Source organism: Cuculus canorus, chromosome 25 (genome assembly GCF_017976375.1).
Source record: "Cuculus canorus isolate bCucCan1 chromosome 25, bCucCan1.pri, whole genome shotgun sequence".
Classification (NCBI taxonomy): domain Eukaryota; kingdom Metazoa; phylum Chordata; class Aves; order Cuculiformes; family Cuculidae; genus Cuculus; species Cuculus canorus.
In genome coordinates, this window is record NC_071425.1 from 6,249,823 (window position 1) to 6,268,052 (window position 18,230).

General features: G+C 49.3%; 1 protein-coding gene across 1 annotated transcript in view; it reads left to right on the forward strand.

The window, feature by feature from the left end:
* Nucleotides 1–18,230, forward strand: part of WNT3 (Wnt family member 3) — a 47,472-nt gene that overhangs the window by 20,734 nt on the left and 8,508 nt on the right. Inside the window, exon 2 of the mRNA XM_054088501.1 lies at nucleotides 14,954–15,195. Coding sequence (XP_053944476.1) covers nucleotides 14,954–15,195 — 242 coding nt within the window. The remainder of the gene's footprint in view (nucleotides 1–14,953; nucleotides 15,196–18,230) is intronic.

Here is an 18,230-nt window from a genome sequence, read left to right on the forward strand (position 1 = left end):
AGCTTCCCGTAGCTGGTGCTATTGGTGTGCCAGTACTGTTCCTTCTTTGCAGGATGGAATATTGATCACCTTTTGAAACACCACACGGGAGAACACAGAGCCACGTGCATCCTAGAGACGGTTGTTCACGACCGGTAGAAATGTGACAAGCATAAAACATTTGACGTGCATTTAGCAATGTGAACACAGATTTCGAGCACAGCACTGAGAAGTTCTGTTTCTCTGCAGTTCCACCAGCTTCCATGGATGAGCAGAGAGGACTTCCCAAAAGAAAAGTCTGTTACCCTAAAAGAAAATCTTAAGAAAACCTTAAGAACAAAGGAACAACCCATGGAAGTACAGCAGTCCTTGAATATGCCATTTCCAGTACTGGGCATAGAAGGAGACAAGGAAAAGCACCCAATTTACATTATTCAGGGATCCAGGTTGGCCATTAAGAACGATTCTTTTCCCCAGGAGGTGACACAGCCCTGGGACAAGTTCCTGCAGAGCTGGATGGTCTTCAATCTTGGAGCTTTCCAAAATTTGGCTTGTCAAAACCATTACCAGCCTAGTCTAGTGTTGGTGGTCATCCTGCTCCAAGCCAGAAGCAGGACTGGAGCTTCCAGCAGTCCGTTCCAGTCATCATTTCTGTGTTTCTTCACACCAGAAATTGTGTTCATTGCACAGCATTTAGTCAGAAGCTCAGATCTCCTGACACGTGCTCACCTGCCTGGAAATAGACACAATAAACAAGGCCAGGCACACTGCATCCACCTTTGAACATGAGTGATACAAGAAGTACTTACTATTGACAAAAGTGAATTTTTTTTAATTTAAGCTAAAGTTGTGTTAAGTTTCATTTAAGTGATAGGGTTTTTTTGGAAAGTTAGACAGAATGTCCCTCTGACAGCATGTTTTCTTTCTCTGTTACCACGTTTTCTTTCAGATAGTAGATTTTTCCAGCCTTTGTTCATTCTTTGGAGATGATAATGCGTTGTGTTCAGGATGATGTGTGCTGAACAGATGTCTCTCCTTCTGCAATCCCCTCTGTTTGGAGTTTCCTATCTCAAAGGCAAGGTCAGGCAGAGCTGCAGCCCGCTCCAAACGAGCAAGAGTTTTGACTGTTGCGAAGTTCATAATAACATTAAAATTAGACCTTGGAAAGTAATAAGATACTCTTAAGATTTCTGGGAAAGTTTATGCATACGCATGTAAGTGGGAAATCTGTTCAGTCCCAACTTCTGTCTGATTGTGCATGATTGATGGAGATCACTGCCTTGTGTTGCCCAGGCCTGATAAAGGCTGCTTGCTTTCGAAAACTCCAAAACGAGTCTTAGAGAGTTGATTTGCTGGCATTTTTGGCATCGTGAGAAGTATTTCTATTTGTTGTTTTAAAGAAACGCATCATACAGCCCAAGCTTGAGGGGCTATGGGTAGTTCTTACATGGCACTATAACAGCCAGACCTCCTGTCCCAGTTGTTTCTTCTCCTGTTAATTCAGGATTTTCAGGATGGTTTCGTATTCTTTTCTAGACATCATTTTAAACCATTTACCAAATGCAGTTATAACCTGGCAATCATACTCTACACATGTACAGCCTTACAATATCTCACAGAGAAATTAATGTCACAGAGAAATTAATATTAATTAATGCTGATAGCAAAATGGTTTCACAACCACCTTCTTCCAGCCATGGTATTGCTTGCTTTTTTGTTTGCTGGTTTGATCCCATTCCTCCTCTCTTCTCATGACCTGATGCAGTGTCCATCAGAGCACTAATCCTGCAGCGGTGAGAGTATTCTCTCCTGTTTATGCTGTGTGATTAAAACTCCTGTACACAAATCATTTAACAACTGGGTTATACCTTGATCTTCCTTCTGTGCTTGACACAGGCATGCAAATTCCATTCTGGTTTTAGCTCTCAGCACCTGGAGGTTCCACATAGATTTCCAACCACATCTGGACCATCTCTGATGCTTCTGGGTGCTCGGCCCGTGCAAGAAGGAATACAATTTTGAGGACATTGGCTATGGAATAATTCTGTGTGACTAGAGAGAGGAGTTGTATTTGTACAACAAGAAACTTTATTCAGGATCAGGAATTAACTTTCTTTCATGTTTGACTCTTCTCACTCCAGAAAAATTCAGCAGGAATTTAGCACATGTTGCAGATCTTCCTGCCCAGGACATAATTTTGCCATGGTCCTTCCTCGGTCACAGTGCTTTGCGCTCTCCATCCTCTTGTGAGAAATTAATGTCTGCTTCTCTGACAGAAGATGCGAAAAATAAGATGAGTCCTCCTCAGATCTACACCACCATCAGTGATGAGCTGTGGTTCTAGCACATAGAGATGCCCGGACCTCTGATGAGAAACAAGGGAACTCACAGTCATGCACTCCTGGCTCCATGCCCCACAAAGGTCCACGTGAGATAAGAGGAGACAGTCAAGCCCTGATCTAGGAGACATTTCAATCTCCTGTACAAAGGGCTTTGTCCACCTTCGAAAAGGTTGAAAGCAGCTGTGCACAAGGGTGGGCAGAGCAAGATCTGTGCTAATAGAATCATGGAATGGTTTGCATCGGAAGAGACCTTAAAGCCCATTGAGTTGCAGCTCCCTGACATGGATCAGATTGCTCAAAGCCCCATCGAGCCAGGGTTTGAACACCTCTAGGGGTGGGGCATCTGCATCTTCTCTGGGCCAGGACCTCATCACCCTCACAGGAAAACATTTCTTCCTAAGATCTCATCACAATCTCCCCTCTTTCAGCTCAAAACCATTCCCCCTTGTCCTATCCCTGCCCTCCCTGGTCAAGAGCCCCTCCCCAGCTTTCCTGGAGCCCCTTTCAATGCTGGAAGTTGCTCTAAGGTCTCCTCGCAGCCTTCTCTTCTCCAGGCTGAACAACCCCAACTCTCTCAGCCTGTCCTTGTACAGGAGGTGCTCCAGGCCTTGGATCATCTCTGTGGTCTCCTCTGGACTCTCTCCAGCAGATCCATGTCCTTCCTGTGCTGAGGGCTCCAGAATTGAACTCAGGGGTCAGATGAGGTCTCAACAGAGCAGAGCAGAGGGGCAGAGTCCCCTCCCTCACCTGCTGTTCCCAGTGCTTTGGATGCCACCCAGATACGTTGGCTTTCTGCATCCAAAGACTTCTGGAAATGCCTAACACAGGTGCTGTCTCAGAACATATCACACCTGGTAAGGTTGGGGAACAGAGAAAGGCAAAGGGTTTGCAGGAATCCTGTGACAGAGCAGCAAACTGATCCAAGTTTAGTCCAAGGACACTGCATTTAGAGCTCTTGAAGGTGCTTCTGGACCAGTTTGACCTACAGGACTACTCTGGGCCCTGTGGCAGAATTTGTGTCTGCTCTTAAGCTGCCAGGGCTCAAACCCGAGCTGAGATTATGAAAAAAGTGCTAAGACAGCAGGTATTGCAGGGCATGGGTGGGAGTGAGCCAATCATCCTGGGCGATGGGACCAGCAGCCAGGTTTCCACCAGTGTTTGCAGGCTGTGGATGCTTCTGCAACATGAGCTGCAGGCAGGGCACTGGAAAAATGGTTAAAGCTGATTCCTTTCCAAAGATTGTTTGGATCAGAAAGAAATAGAGCATATCCAACAGGGCATGGGGATATGATTTAATAGTGGATGGGTGCAGTTGGTCTCGATGATTTCAAAGGTCTTTTTCAAACTAGTGATTCCATGATTCTATGTAGGGCCAAAACGTCTCTGCAAGGGACAGAGGAACTTTCCTCAGTGCTCTCTGAATTTAAGGGCCAATCCTTCAGCATCACACAGACAGTGTTCAGAGCATCCCGTATCCTTCCTCCATCCCCTGTGCTGAGGACTCTGGGATCCATAAGGGGTCTGCAGTTATAGTGATGGTGTTTCAAATGACTGAGGTGGCTTTAACTCTGTTCTATGCAGTGCTCCTACGTCCTCCCACGTGTGTCACCTGATAATTAAGAGGCATCTTACCAAATACTGCTGGAGTTAACATCTGTTTAGAAGGGAAATAAGGAATGTTGATTTCCCAGAAGCCTCCCCTTATGTTACAGCTGGATCCAAGCTCCTTTAATGCCACAAAAGCACATCGTCCTCTTTTGCTGCCCCTGTCAGTGCAGCCACTATAAAGGAGGACCATTGTGGTAGTAATCACAGCCGAATACAGCCCATACGGACTATCCCTCTTCGTGAGTCCAGAGGACAAGCAAAAAAACCCTCCTTGTAAAGCCAGGCAGGGCTGTGTGCTGTGACCACTGAATCCGATCCTTTTACCCCAAGGGTGAGGAATTCATTTGTTTCAGCTCAAACAGCTCTTTTCAGTAAAGCCCGGGCTGGATTTGAAGTCACCCAGTGTCAGAGATTCTGCAACAAGTGTTGGCGTTTGTCTTTTCCTTTGAAACTTGTGCCTTTGCATTTCGCTGGTCTGAATTCCCACTCACCAGCCATTGTCTTGCCCTCTTCTGCTGGAGAGAAAGTCTTAATCTTCCCCTTCTTCTCACTGTAACTACATAATCTCTCAGAAGTCTTTCCAATAGACCAATCAAACTGTCAACATAAGCCACTGCCTCAGCTCACTGCCGTTGCTCTTTTGTCCTCTTCCCATGTTTAACATCCTATTTACAACAAGGAGGAGGCTTAAAACACTCCAGTTTCTGCAGTCGTGGCTGTGGCATCATGTGCTCTTGACTGGATAAGAGAGTGCACACTTGGCCAGAACACTGTGAAGATAACAGAAGTACCAAACCATCCTTAAGCTGTCCAGGAGGGAAGCTGTGGGCAACCCTCAGAGCCTGAGAGCTGAGTAATCCAATTTCATAAACATGACTCTGTCCTCTTGCCTCTTGGATGTCTTATTTAACTTTGCTGAATGTCAAAGGTGATGGTTGCATTCCCATGGAGATACTGTTGTAGATGGCTACGACTCACAGCTACACCAGCTTCTTTAAAGCACGATGTGGCTGCTCCATGCGCCATCAGCTCTTAGAGGAGTCGCATTTGGGATCAGGCTTTGACGTGCCCCAACTGTACATTTTCACTGCAGCCTTGAGTAGACGTTCTGATACCAACACGCATATCCAAAAGGGTGTCCTTTGTGAGAGCCGCAAGCCAGGCACCAGCTGGAACAGCAGTGTCCTTGGGCTGCTGCCCGTGGCTTTGGTCAATGCCTTAGATTGTGTTTCTGGCTCGCAGCTCGGCTTAGAGCTGACCATTTCCTATCTCAGTTCATCCCATCTCCTGCCTTTGAACTGGGGAGAAGAGAGGGGTTGCCATGGCAAGGGAGAAGTGCAGCTGGGCAGTCATGGCCAGGTGATGACCACCTATACGGTCATTCTCAAAGACCTTTATCCTCTGGGATCCTCCACTTTTTCCTTCTTAATAGGCATTCCTGGGCTTTCCATGTACCCAATGTAACTGTAATAACTAGGAGATGAATACTAAAGTTCAGATTAGGTGTCCTAGAATCATCAAATCAAGGAGTGGTTTCGGTTGGAAGGGGCCTTAAAGATCATCTTGTTCCAACCACCCCACCACTCCCCGCCAACACCCCGCCCCCACCTCGCCTCTTCCAATCCTCTTCCACTGAGGATTTTTGGGTTGGGATGAGTGCATGGGACATGAGAGATGCCTGGCTGAATCCCACCTCTGCCACAAAGATGCAAACTTGATGTCTAATGATGATGTCCCAGTGGTGGGACAGTAGTTCTGGGGTGTAATCATCTCCTCCTAAAGTTGTTTCCAAGCATGCAAGCTTTGGGAACCAGGTGTTTTCCTCACTGAAGACTCATCTGGTCTACGTGTAAGGTTAAGACTCTTGCTCACGCTCATGTTCCCTCTCATGGGCTAAGCAGCCGTCTTCTGTAGGAAGAACTGGCCAATGCCACTCCATAATCTCCAGTTCACCTGCAGATATGGGACCTGCCCCTTGGTGAGCACTGGCCTGCGTGACTCCTGGCCATGATAAACCAGTTTCCCTGGGTCTGGCCTGAACACAACCTGTTCTAGGAATCCCTGTGCTCTAAAACTGCTGCAACAGGCACAGAGGGAGCTCACTGACCTCCCTGATGCTCAGCACCTCAGGGAACCCCACTCTGGTGGGCACAGGAGGAGGCAATGCCCTACATTCAATCTGAGCAGCTGCAGAGCATGACTGAGGTCTCGCTCAAAGACTCGCGGAGTTTGGGTGTTTAGAAGGAGAAGAGCAAATGCAGGGAAGAAGATGAAGGTGTCCAGCCACAAAGGGGGTCTTCACTGTGGTCAAAGAGATTTAGATCTTCCAGGGTTAAAAACCTCACATTTACTAAACTCAAAACCATTTCTGAGCCACGGGTCTCCAAAACCATCAGGTGTCCACTCTAACGTGGTGCTGCCCAAGAAGACTGGTCTACCCTGCACCTGGTTGTGATGAGCAGTGTTCAGTGCAGCTTCTCCAGCACGTCACCAGCGAGCTCTTCCCTGCTCCACTGGGCCCAAATGTTGCCGTTTTTTTAAACTCGTGATTAAATGATGTGAAATTTTTGGAGTCCGTTTGTTCCCTAGTACAGCTCCTAAGCTTGAACGTACCTAGTTTGAACCCAAATCAGCAGTTGCTCTCAACATCCCCAAGGCAAACCACTTACTGGGCTATGTCGGTGTGTGGTCAGCACATCAAGGGAAGTCATTGCCCAGTCTTCCTGGTGTTGGTGACACCAGACTGGAAAATTTGCATCCAGTTTTAGGTCCACTAGTGAACATCAATGTATTGAAAGTGGGCAGTGTCCAAGAGATGTTACCAAGATGGTGAGGGATTGAGAGGTTGTGGTGTGCCAAGAGAGGTGGAGGGAGCTGGGCTGGTTTAGCATGCAGGAAAGGAGGCTGAGATGTGTCCAAGAACAACTACAACTGCTTGTGGGGCAGTTGCAAGTGTAATGGAGCAAAACTCTTCCCAGTGGTACCAGATGATACAAGGGATGACAACTAGAAGTGGAGCTTGGAAGTTTAGGTTGAATGTAAGGAAAAATTCCCTTTCCAGGTGTCCAGCACAGTGTGGGGTCTTCATCCATGGCAGTTTGGGGGTTCATCTGCACAAATCCCCCTGCTGCTCTATGGTGCTGCGATGGTGCTGGGATGGCTCTGCTCCAGAGGACATTGGACTGCAGACCCATAAGGGTCCCACCAGTACTACTGGGACTGTCTACAACTATCTGAACAGAGGTTGTAGCGAGGTGGGTGTTGGTCTCTTCTCTCAAGTGATAGGTGAGAGGATGAGAGGAAATGGCCTCGAGGTGTGCCAGGGAGGTTCAGATTGGACATTAGGAAAAATTTCTTCACCAAAAGGGCTATCGGATGCCGGCAGAGGCTGCCCAGTAAGGTGGTTGAGTCTCCATCCCTGGAGGCTTTTAAAAGATCTGTAGATGTGTTTAGAGGTATAACTTAATATTGGACAGGTACAGTTGGGCTTGATGATCTCAAAGGTCTTTTCCAACCAGTGATAAGGTCACCCCTCAGCCTCCTCTTCTCCAGGCTAAACAGCCCCAGGTCCCTCAACTGCTCCCAGAACCCCTGGGCTCTTCCCCAGCTCCGTTTCCTTCCCCAGATGAGCTCCAGGCTCTCAATGTCCTTCTTGCAGTGAGAGGCCCAAAAGTGAGCCCAGGATTCAAGATGCAGCCTCACCAGTGCCAAGTACAGGGGGACAACCCCTGCCCTGCTCCTGCAGGCCACATTGTTTCTGATACAGGCCAAGATGCCACTGGCCTTCTTGGCCACCTGGGCACAAAATATGCACACAAATCTGCAACTAACCTGAGCGTGGCTGAATTTCAGCAATGCCATTTGTGTGTGCTTGGTCTGCCTGGCAGGGACGGTGAGGTCTGTGGGTCCTGGGAGGGACAGGTGCCTCTCGGGGATTGCTACCAGGAGAGTCTAAGTTCTTTGATGTGGAAGACTTTAGAGAATGCAAATATTGCCAGCACAAACAAGTCTAGACTAAGACCAGAAGCAGCTTTGGTGGGTGAAGCTTCATTTGGATGATGAGATGGATGCAAGGCTCAGGACACGTTGGGTGCTCTTACCCAGCATCAGAATTTCGGAAAAGATTGATTTGATTATCTTTCCTTGTAACCTGAGTATGGCCAACACCGAAATGATGGGACCTCCTGTTCTCCGTGTCATGGGAATCAGGTTCACTTCTCCGTTTAAACTCCAGGATAACTGGTGGAGAAAAACAAGCTGGGGCACAGATAATCCAGTTCGTGTAGCGTTACTGCAGAGGACAGGTATCACGCTCCAGAAAAGCTACATTGGCTTCACAGAGCATTAGGGAAGGACTTCTCGGACTTGGTCAGATGAACCTTCCCTTGAGCCCCAGACAGTGCAATGCACGTGAGCTTCACTGCGTGGAGGTCAGCTACACAGAAGAATGACAAAGAGCAGAACTCCAAGGACTGACCAAGGGCAAAAGGTTTGCTGTGAGATTTGTGCCGCATGAACTGAATTCAATCTCATTGTTCTAGTCCAGTTTTTTCTTATCTGCCTCCTTTGGTCCTGTAAGCATGGAATGAGCTGTACTTGCCACCCACCACCCACATCCCTGCATCCGCTCTGCCATTGTTTGGCACAGTTTTCACGTCTCAGGTTGAAGCTGAGTTGCAATAAAATAAAGCAAAACAACTCATCTCCCCTTGCTACCCAAGACCAAAGGTATCGCCCTTCCACCGGTTTGGGTTTGGCTGAATTCTGGAGATTCAGCAAGTCAAATGTTTTTTCACTTTGATCAAAAGAGATGGCAGAATGGCAGAATGGTGTGGGAGTGCTTGGCAGCGAGGATGAGGTGCTGACAAAGGGAAGAAAGATGAAGCAGTAGGTGTGCCACCTTAGGAGAGGGGTAGATTGTTAGACTGAATTTTCTATGTCAGGTACCTTCTCCCCAGGTGGAAACCGGCTGAGTTTGGCTGAACAAATGTAGAACCCCTAGAGGACACTCCAGAAGAGTCGGACTAGTTGATGTCCAGCCAACATGAAAAAATCTTTGTTTACAAAGAACAATTTCCCCTGTGTGCAGAAACAGGGCTTTTCATTTGACTTAGTGTAGATTTAGCCTCGAAGGTGTTTCAATAGTTCTTCTACATCAGTGTTGATTGGAGCATAGAAGAGAACACCACCAGCCTCTCCCTCCAGTTCCTCAGACCCACCAGCTTCTCTTCAGCATCTCTTGGTAGCATTTATTTTGCAGCAATGTGTGAGAAAACATCATTCTGATAGCTCAAAATAAATGTGCAGTAGCGAAAACTTTTCCTTCACCCATGGTTACAGGCAGGGTCCACGCTGTCCAAATCTCATACACCAGGCAGAAGATCAGTCCCTTAAGCACTTTTGCCTTGTTTCCTTCAACATTTCTCTGCCAGCTGAGCAGTTTGCCAAATTTCTTACCATCTGGTGTTCTGTGCACCTGAACCACACCAGCTGACCTCACCATCATAGAATAGTTTGAGTTGAAAGGGATCTTGAAGGTCATGCAGTTCTAACCACTGCCATGGGCAGGGACATCCCACTGGATCAGGCTGCCCAAGCCCCATCCAACCTGGACTGGAACACCTCCAGGGATGGGGCAGCCACAACTTCCCTGGGCAACCTGGGCCAGTGTCTCACCGCTCTCAAGGGGAAGAAGTTCTTCCTAATGTCCAGTCTAAATCTGCTCCTCTCCAGTTTATCCCCATTCCCCCTCATTCTATCCCCACAAGCCTTTAAGAACAGTCCCTCTCCAGCTTTCCTGTAGCCCCTTCAGGTACTGGAAGGATCTTGCTGTGGGCCACTGCCCCACCACTGGGAACATCCCTATGTCCTGCGGTGCTAGGAGAAAGGACTAAGCCCTAATAGAAGAGGTTGCTGGGAGAGGGCTCCGTGGCTGTAGGACACACTCAGAGAGGGAGGGCTGCTTGGGCAACACAGGAGAATCACCCAGATCATAAAGGAGCTGAAATCCCCTGAGGTGCCCCTTTGGGAGAGCTCTCAAAGGGATGCTTAACCAATTTCTACGCAGCCACAGGTCTGGGACTGATTCCTACAGGAACTTCTGCCTTTCTGGAGGCTTTAGAAAGATTTCTAACCCTTAGGTGGGACTAAATTAAGGGAAAATCTTAACTGGACAGAACCTGGCCTTGAGGCCTGCTGAATTTTGTGCAGATCCTGCGATTCACAGATGCTTTTTAATGAGGTCATTTTCAGACAATCCAGCTAGGAAAAAAAGCTCTCTTGTTGAAGAGTTCACATCACCCTGCGGTGTAAATTCTACAGAGGCTTCCTAGGGCAGAAATAGAGAAAAACCCGACATCCATGCTCATGCCCATCGGGATTCACCCTTGCCTGGGAGCCTCTGATTTTTAAGCAGTTGAATCTCTTTCTTTTACAAAAATGAAGATTCTATCTGCTTTGCAGAGTCCACCAGTGCCTGCAAAGTCTGTCAGAGCATCTGTGTTAACAGCAATATCTCATAGAAGGGACACAAGCACCCACTGTACCGAAAAGCTCGAGACTCTGGACACATTCAGTAGGGTTAAAATAGTGGGTGATCCGTGAGCAAAGGCATGGGATTCATTAAAGGCATCCAGTTCCCTAGTAAACCCATCCGAAGGAGGCCACAGAGATGATCCGAGGGCTGGAGCACCTCCCATACGAGGAGAGGCTGAGAGAGTTGGGGTTATTCAGCCTGGAGAAGAGAAGGCTCCGAGGAGACCTTAGAGCAGCTTCCAGCACCAAAAGGGCCTCCAGGGAAGCTGAGGAGGGGTTCTTGATCAGGGAGGGCAGGGATAGGATCAGGGATACGGTTTGTAGGTGAAAGAGGGGAGATTGAGATTGAGATCTTAGGAAGAAATGTTTCCCTCTGAGGGTGGGGAGGCCCTGGCCCAGGTTGCCCAGAGCAGTGGTGGCTGCCCCATCCCTGGGGGGGTTCAGGGACAGGCTGAGCATCCCATCTGCTGTGCCCTCTTTCCATCATTGGATTTGGCACAACCAGCAGCAACCTCTGTGCAATGCTCACATCCGGATGTTGCTGCATGGATCTCCAGGTGCGCCGGGGGTTCCAGGGATGAAAATACAAGCATTTTCTAACAATTTTCTCAAGCAAAATGGCACATTGGGGTCCATGATCCCTATAGCACATCTACATTTATGTGGGAGATCCCTCCCGAGAGGCCAGGAACAGTTGCAATGCAGGGAGCGTCCAGCGTCCTTGGAGATGTGCATCGGTACAGCCTGGAGCTCTCCTGCCCAGCTGACAGCACTGGCAGTGTCCTCGATGCGGTGGGAAAGGAATAAAATTGCTCTTCAGATTCCTCCTCTTTCAGCTGCTTAGTTTAGAGCTGGAAAACACTCCCTCAGCAGCACATCCCAGAAATCTTCACCCTGCAATTCAAGTAAGAAGCTGTAACGCTGACCTCAGGCAGTCACACCGAGCATAGGTGCTGCCCCACTTTGGAGCACGTTGGAGGTTGTACAGCATTTCCCACACAAATGTCAATGTTTTCCCAAGATAGACAGGAAGAAAACAGGTTGCTGTTACCCCAGCTGGGCTTCCAGGACTCAGTAGAGATCACAACATGTTTTATGGGGTTGCAGAAGTAAGAGAAAGGTGTGACCATGCCAGACAGGAAGCAGGTCACCTCCTGGACTTCACTTTCCTTCTTCTTAGTCATGAAATCGGGATGAGTCATGAAACACGTCTGAGCAAACCCTTCGGGTCAGCCTTCACCATGCCCTGCACACACAGCAGAGGATGGACAACCTCTTTCCAAGAAGCTGCTTGCTCGCCACACAGCAGCCAAGCAGGGCATCACCCTGGCAAAGTTTCAATCCCTCTATTCCAGAAGAAACATCCTAGCAGCTTTTGTTCTCACTGGCAGGAAAACTTTGTGAGTGTTCACCCTAAAAACTCCTTTCCACATGTTTTGTCACAGTTCTGATCTGGCCAAGTCCTGCTCCTTTCAAATCCTGCTAGGTCTAACACCTCTTGATACCATGTGTCTTTCCAACCAGTGGCTCAAGCAGAAGATGAGTTTTGTGGCCACTTCTGTAGAAAAGATGAAGTTGAGAGGGTGGGCACAATATTTTCCATGCTGAGTCAATCCAAAGATATGAGGCACCTCCTCAAGGATGCACCCCACCAGTAACTGCAGAAAGAGGATCCCTGTTTTCCGCCCTTGTGAGATCCCACCTGGAGTTTTGTGTCCAGTTCTGGAGTCTCCAACATAAGCAGGATATGGAACTGTTGGAAAGGGTCCAGAGGAGGCCACAAAGATGATCTGAGGGCTGGAGCACCTCTGCTGTGAGAACTGTCTGAGAGACTGCGATTGTTCAGTCTGGAGAAGAGGAGGCTCTGGGGAGACCTTAGAGCAGCTTCCAGTACTGAAAGGGGCTCCAGAAATGCTGGTGATGGTCTTTCTACATGGGCCTGGAGTGATAGGATGAGGGGAATGGCTTTAAATTGGAAGGGGGAAGATTTAAGTTAGATATTAAGAAGGAATTCTTCATTATGAGGGTGGGGAGGCCCTCACCCAGGTTGCCCAGGGAAGTCGTGGCTGTCCCATTCCTGGAGGTGTTCAAGGCCAGGTTGGATGGGTCTTTGAGCAGTCCGATCCAGCAGGAGGTGTCCCTGGCAGGGGGATTGGAACTGGGTGGGCTTTAAGGTCCCTTCCAACCAAATCTATTCTAGAATTTTATGATTCTATGATCTGCACAAGACCATTTACGCCCAGAGCTTCACAAGCTCCTCCCAGACCAACAGGAACCAGGGCAAGCCAACTGGAGACTGCTGGATCCATGGTGCTATGGTTGAGAACTAAAGGAGACACTGCCCTGTTGGGGCTCCTGGGAGAATTAAGGGATTAAGCAGAGAAAGAGAAGGATTTCCCATGTGTTTGCCACAGGCACTCACGCTCCTCGTGTTGTGCACTGCACTCACGCAAAAGCCCACATTTATGTGCACATCTGTCCACTCACACTTGTACCTGCAGCGATGTCTGGCTGTCTGGCTGTTCTGGCTCCTGTCCTTGAGTACGTAGAATGTCTGGGTTGTCGAGAAAATGTGTCTGTGCTGTCCCGTGGGTAAAACCGGGGCAGTGGAGATGGGGTATGAAATGGCCATTTCCCTACAGGGCTGGGCAAGGAACAGCTTTGCCAGCATGTAGAGAGAGGAGAACCTTTCCCTCTACTTAGCACCAGTGAGACCCCATCTCAAGTCCTGTGTCCACCTGTGGACTCCTCAGTAAAAGAGAGACGTGAACTTATCAATTCAACGCTCTTCAATATTTGCCTGTGATGGTATCTGGATCTTGAGGTTTTTGCACTGGAAACAACTGAGTGCATCACATCTGCTCTGTCACGGAACCTCATTCACAGACCTGACCACACATCCTGGAGGGACATCGTAGGATGGGCTGGATCCTAAGCAAGGCAGTGGCTGTAGGACTGTCCTTGTTCATGTGTCACTGCAGGCATGTCAGTGATGGAGAAAATATGTGTCTTAACGCTTCAGTGACAATTTCTGGCCAAATAAGCAGTGTGACCCATTTATTGTATGCTGGGCAGTTGGTCCTTGGACCAGTAGGAAAAGGTCCTCTCAAATCTGCCCTCCAGCGTTGTGCCCCAGCACATCTGCCTGACTCACAAAGAGCCTTATGTCCACCACGGTGGAACTGTGGTGGTTCAGCCTCTGCTGGGACCATGTCCACAGGTGTCGAGACAGCCTGGGACACGCAGCATTGACATGCCTGACCACAGAGCAGCCCCTCCTTAGTAAATGGATGTCCCCCTGCTGCTGAACTTGCCATGGACAGGATAAATCCCATCTTGGCCGCAATTCAGAAGTTCTCAAATCAATGTGTCCTGACAGCTGAGACACCCAAGGATATTTCCCCACCACCTAGTGTTGCTCCCCAGATAGAGCTCCTTGGGGTTCCTTTCTCAGATCCACCAGCCCCGTGGGGATGTCAATGCTCCAGGTTTCAGGAAGAGTGTCTGCAAAGCTGCCCAGTGGGAAAAGACCTGGTGTGCTGGTCAGCGATGGTGGAACATGAGCCAGCAGTGACCCAGGTGGCGAAGAAGGCCAAAAGTATCCTGGCTTGGAACAGCCATGGGGTGGCAGCAGGAGCAGGGCAGGGATCATCCCCCTGTGCTCAGCACTGGAGAGGCCACACTTTGAATCCTGGGTTCAGTTTTGGGCCCCTCACTGCAAAAAGGACATTGAGGGGCTGGAGCTCATCCAGAGAAGGGAACGGAGCTGGAGAAGGGTCTGGAGAACAGGGGTTCTGGGAGCGGATGAGGGACCTGGGGCTGTTTGGTGTGGAGAAGAGGAGGCTGAGGGGAGACCTCATCACTCTGTGCAGCTCCTGGAAAGGAGGTTGTGGTGAGGTGGGTGCTGGGCTCTGCTCCCAGGGAACAAGTGATGGGATGAGAGGAACTGGCCTCCAGTTGCACCAGGGGAAGTTCAGGTTGCATGTCAGGAAAAAATTCTTCCCTGACAGAGAGGTGAGGCCCTGGCAGAGGCTGCCCGGGGCAGGGGTGGAGTCTCCATCCCTGAAGGGGTTCAGAAAACGTGTGGCCATGGCAATTGTGTCCATGGTTTAGGAGGCACAATGGGTTTGGGCTGGCGGTTGGACTGGATGAGCTGAGAAGGCTTTTCCAAAATCAATGATTCCATAATTCTTTGATTCTACACTTGGGAGAACACTGAGTGGCTCCAGGTGTTTCCTTGTAGGGGACCGAGTCTCTCCCTCTGTGCCCACAAAGGATGAAGGTGTCATCAGGTGTGAAAGCCCTCTTCACTTCAGTTCTGTTCAGTAGAAAGTCTCCCGTTTTCTTTTGAAATCCCTGTTTTTCTGTACCTTTTCCTCTGAACGATTGGTTCACTTTGCCTCATCAAATTCCTCCGGGATGGTCGCAGGGGCAGAACCAGTAGTACCAGTTTGCTTCCCAACCCTCACACTGTCCTCTGTCCCTCCCAGGTCCCTTGCTCTAGGTCAGCAGTACAGCTCCCTGGGGTCTCAGCCCATCCTCTGCGGCTCCATCCCCGGCCTTGTCCCCAAGCAGCTCCGCTTCTGCCGCAACTACATCGAGATCATGCCCAGCGTGGCTGAGGGGGTGAAGTTGGGCATCCAGGAGTGCCAACACCAGTTCCGGGGCCGTCGCTGGAACTGCACCACCATCGATGACAGCCTGGCCATCTTTGGGCCGGTCCTGGACAAAGGTAAACATGGAGCTGGAGGGCTGTGAGGAAAGGGGTTTGCTGAGGTGGGAAGAACCGTCACAATGGCATCTTGGCTTGGATCAGAAACGGTGTGGCCAGCAGGGCCAGGGAGGGGATTCTGCCCCTGGACTCGGCACTGGTGAGACCGCACCTCAAATCCTGTGTTCACTTCTGGGCCCCTCACCACAAGAAGGATGTTGAGGCTCTGGAGTGTGTCCAGAGAAGAGCAACGAAGCTGGGGAAGGGCTGGAGAACAAGGGTTACAAGGAGCGGCTGAGAGAGCTGGGGGTGTTCAGCCTGGAGAAGAGGAGGCTGAGGGGAGACCTTATTGCTCTCTACAACTGCCTGAAAGGAGGTTGTGGAGAGGAGGGAGCTGGGCTCTTCTCCCAAGGGACAGGGGACAGGACAAGGGGGAATGGCCTCAAGCTGTGCCAGGGGAGGGTCAGAGTGGATATCAGAAATAAATTTTTCACAGAAAGGTTCATGGGGCCCTGGCAGAGGCTGCGCAGGGAGGGGTGGAGTCACCATTCCTGGAGGTATTTAAAAGACGGGGAGATGAGGTGCTCAGGGACATAGCTTAGTGGTTGTTAGGAATCGTTGGACTCGATGATCCAAGAGGTCTTTTCCAACCTGGTGATTTCGTGATTCTGTGTGATCTCCACTTGGCTTTTGGACAAGCCATGAAGATCTGGAAGCACTGGCAGAGGCTGCCCAGGGAGGTGATCGAGTCTCCATCACTGGAGGGGTTTAAAAGATGGGCAGATGAAGTGCTTAGGGATATGATTTAGTAGTGGTCAGATATAGTTGGACTTGATGATCTCAAAGATCTTTTCCAACCTAAGGATTCTATGATTCCACGATCACACATTGGGAAAGAGTCTGATGTTTTTGCTTTCAACCCTCATTTCTCCAATTTCCTTTTTCCAGTGTTTTGATGGGTTACGTTGAAAGGGGCAATGAGGGAAGGGTCTGCTCTCACCCCAGGAACCCTCAGCAGGGCCAGGCAGGGTAAAGTGAAGGTCTTGTCCCATGCTCAGTTGTTCTGGAATCCTGGGCTCCATCCTCCCTGCCCAGGCTGTGCAGTGCTTCCAAACAACACGGTCCAGCAGACCCAGGGGAAAAGCCAAGGAGAGGGGCTGTGGTCAAGCTCCCTGGGGGTCAAGACAGACCCTTTGAAGCCTGCACTGTCCATCCCAGAAGGCCAATGGGCAGCAGGTTCCCTGCCAGCAAGAAGCTGTGGTTGAGATCCATGGTCCTGACCAGGCTTAGCTGGGATTTCAACATAGCTTTTCACAGATGAGCCGGAAAGAGTCAGGACTGGGAAGAAAAAGAGAATTGGAAGGGACCTCAAAGCCCATCCAGTTCCACCCCTGCCATGGGCAGGGACACCTCCCACTGGATCCGGTTGCTCCAAGCCCCATCCAACCTGGCCTTGAACCCCTCCAGGGATGGGGCAGCCACCACTGCTCTGGGCAACCTGGGCCAGGGCCTCCCCACCCTCACAGCAAAACATTTCTTCCTAAGATCTCATCTCAGTCCCCCTTCTTTCAGCTTCAAACCATTCCCCTCATCCTGTCCCTGCTCTCCCTGATCCAGAGCCCTTCCCAGCTTTCCAGGAGCCCTGGAAGGAAAGTGAATTCTGTTAATCGAGAAGAAATTATTCTTCCCAGTGACACTTCCGAAAGGGGAACCTTATGGTCCAGCCTTTAAGAAAACCGTAGAGATCAGGGTTGAAAGCCGGGACGTTCACTGTTTCCCAGCAGTGAGGGGTGCATGTGTGCTACGAAAGCTTTCTTATAAACTGTAATATTCTGCATACAAACAAGTCATTACATTTCTTCCAACCTCCAGCCTTCCAATACCGGTACGGTTTCCTAAGCACCAGTAGTTTGAAGTGAAATGACTCCTCTGGGTTACAGGGATTCTGTGCAGAAATCAGGAGTGCAAAATCATCATAGGGACCAGGAGATTCAGCTCCGCTCCGTTTGCCAGGCTGTAATTTAGCAGAAAAGTTTTATTTACTGTCCAATAACTCGTCACCAAGCTTTGCTACGCCATGACTGGCTGCCAAATGAAAGCATCTTAAACTTCAGCACTTAAAAGATCAGAGAGGTTTCATTTTCTTAAAACCTATCATAAAAAACTCATTATGAGGTATTTTAAGAGGTTATAGAAGAAGTCTTACAACATTCAGGCGCTGAAAATCTCTCACCACCATTTCTGTCAGCATGGAAGCACTTAAAAATTGGATCTGAATCATCCTCCCCGTAATGAGCAAACTGAGCTTTAAATTTATAATGGGTATTTTAAGGTTCTTTCGGCTGGAGGGACCTCACGTGTGGTCAAGTCTCAACATTTCCCTGCACTCCAAGCTGACAAAGTAAAATATCACCCAGAGCTCCGCAATTCCTGTGGCAGATGGGGAAAAATGATGGAGCATGTTTGTTCCTCGGCTTTCCTGATCAAGGCATGATGCAGCAGCAGCCTCCCTGACAGCGCTGCCAGGCAATTAGCTTGAAAAATGCATTTATTCTCGTGTCTCACTACCCTGTAAGTAGAGCAGTTAAAAATAAACAGCATCATCTGCAAATAACGACCCGGCAAAGCATAACCCATTTGATTCATATAGTCATGGAATGGGTTGGGTTGGAAGGGTCCCTAAAGACGATCCCATTCCACCCCCTGCCACGGGCAGGGACATCTCCCTCTGGATTTGAGTGCTCCAAGCCCCATCCAACCTGGCCTTGAGCCCCTCCAGGGAGGGGGCAGCCACCACTGCTCTGGGCAACCTGGGCCAGGGCCTCCTCACCCTCACAGAAGAATATTGTGCTCATTCTTTACATTGTTTAAATGCGCTGATGGGTTTTCATTGCTGCTTTGAAAATCAAGGAGTGGAGATGGGACTGGATTCATTTCATCTAGGGAGCAAGAAGGAACACCAGGAAATCCTTTGCCAATCCCAAAATTTGAGGATGAATATTAGCAGAGGAAAACAGAAGCTTTTTGGCCACTGCTTTTGCAGAAGAAGGAAGAGA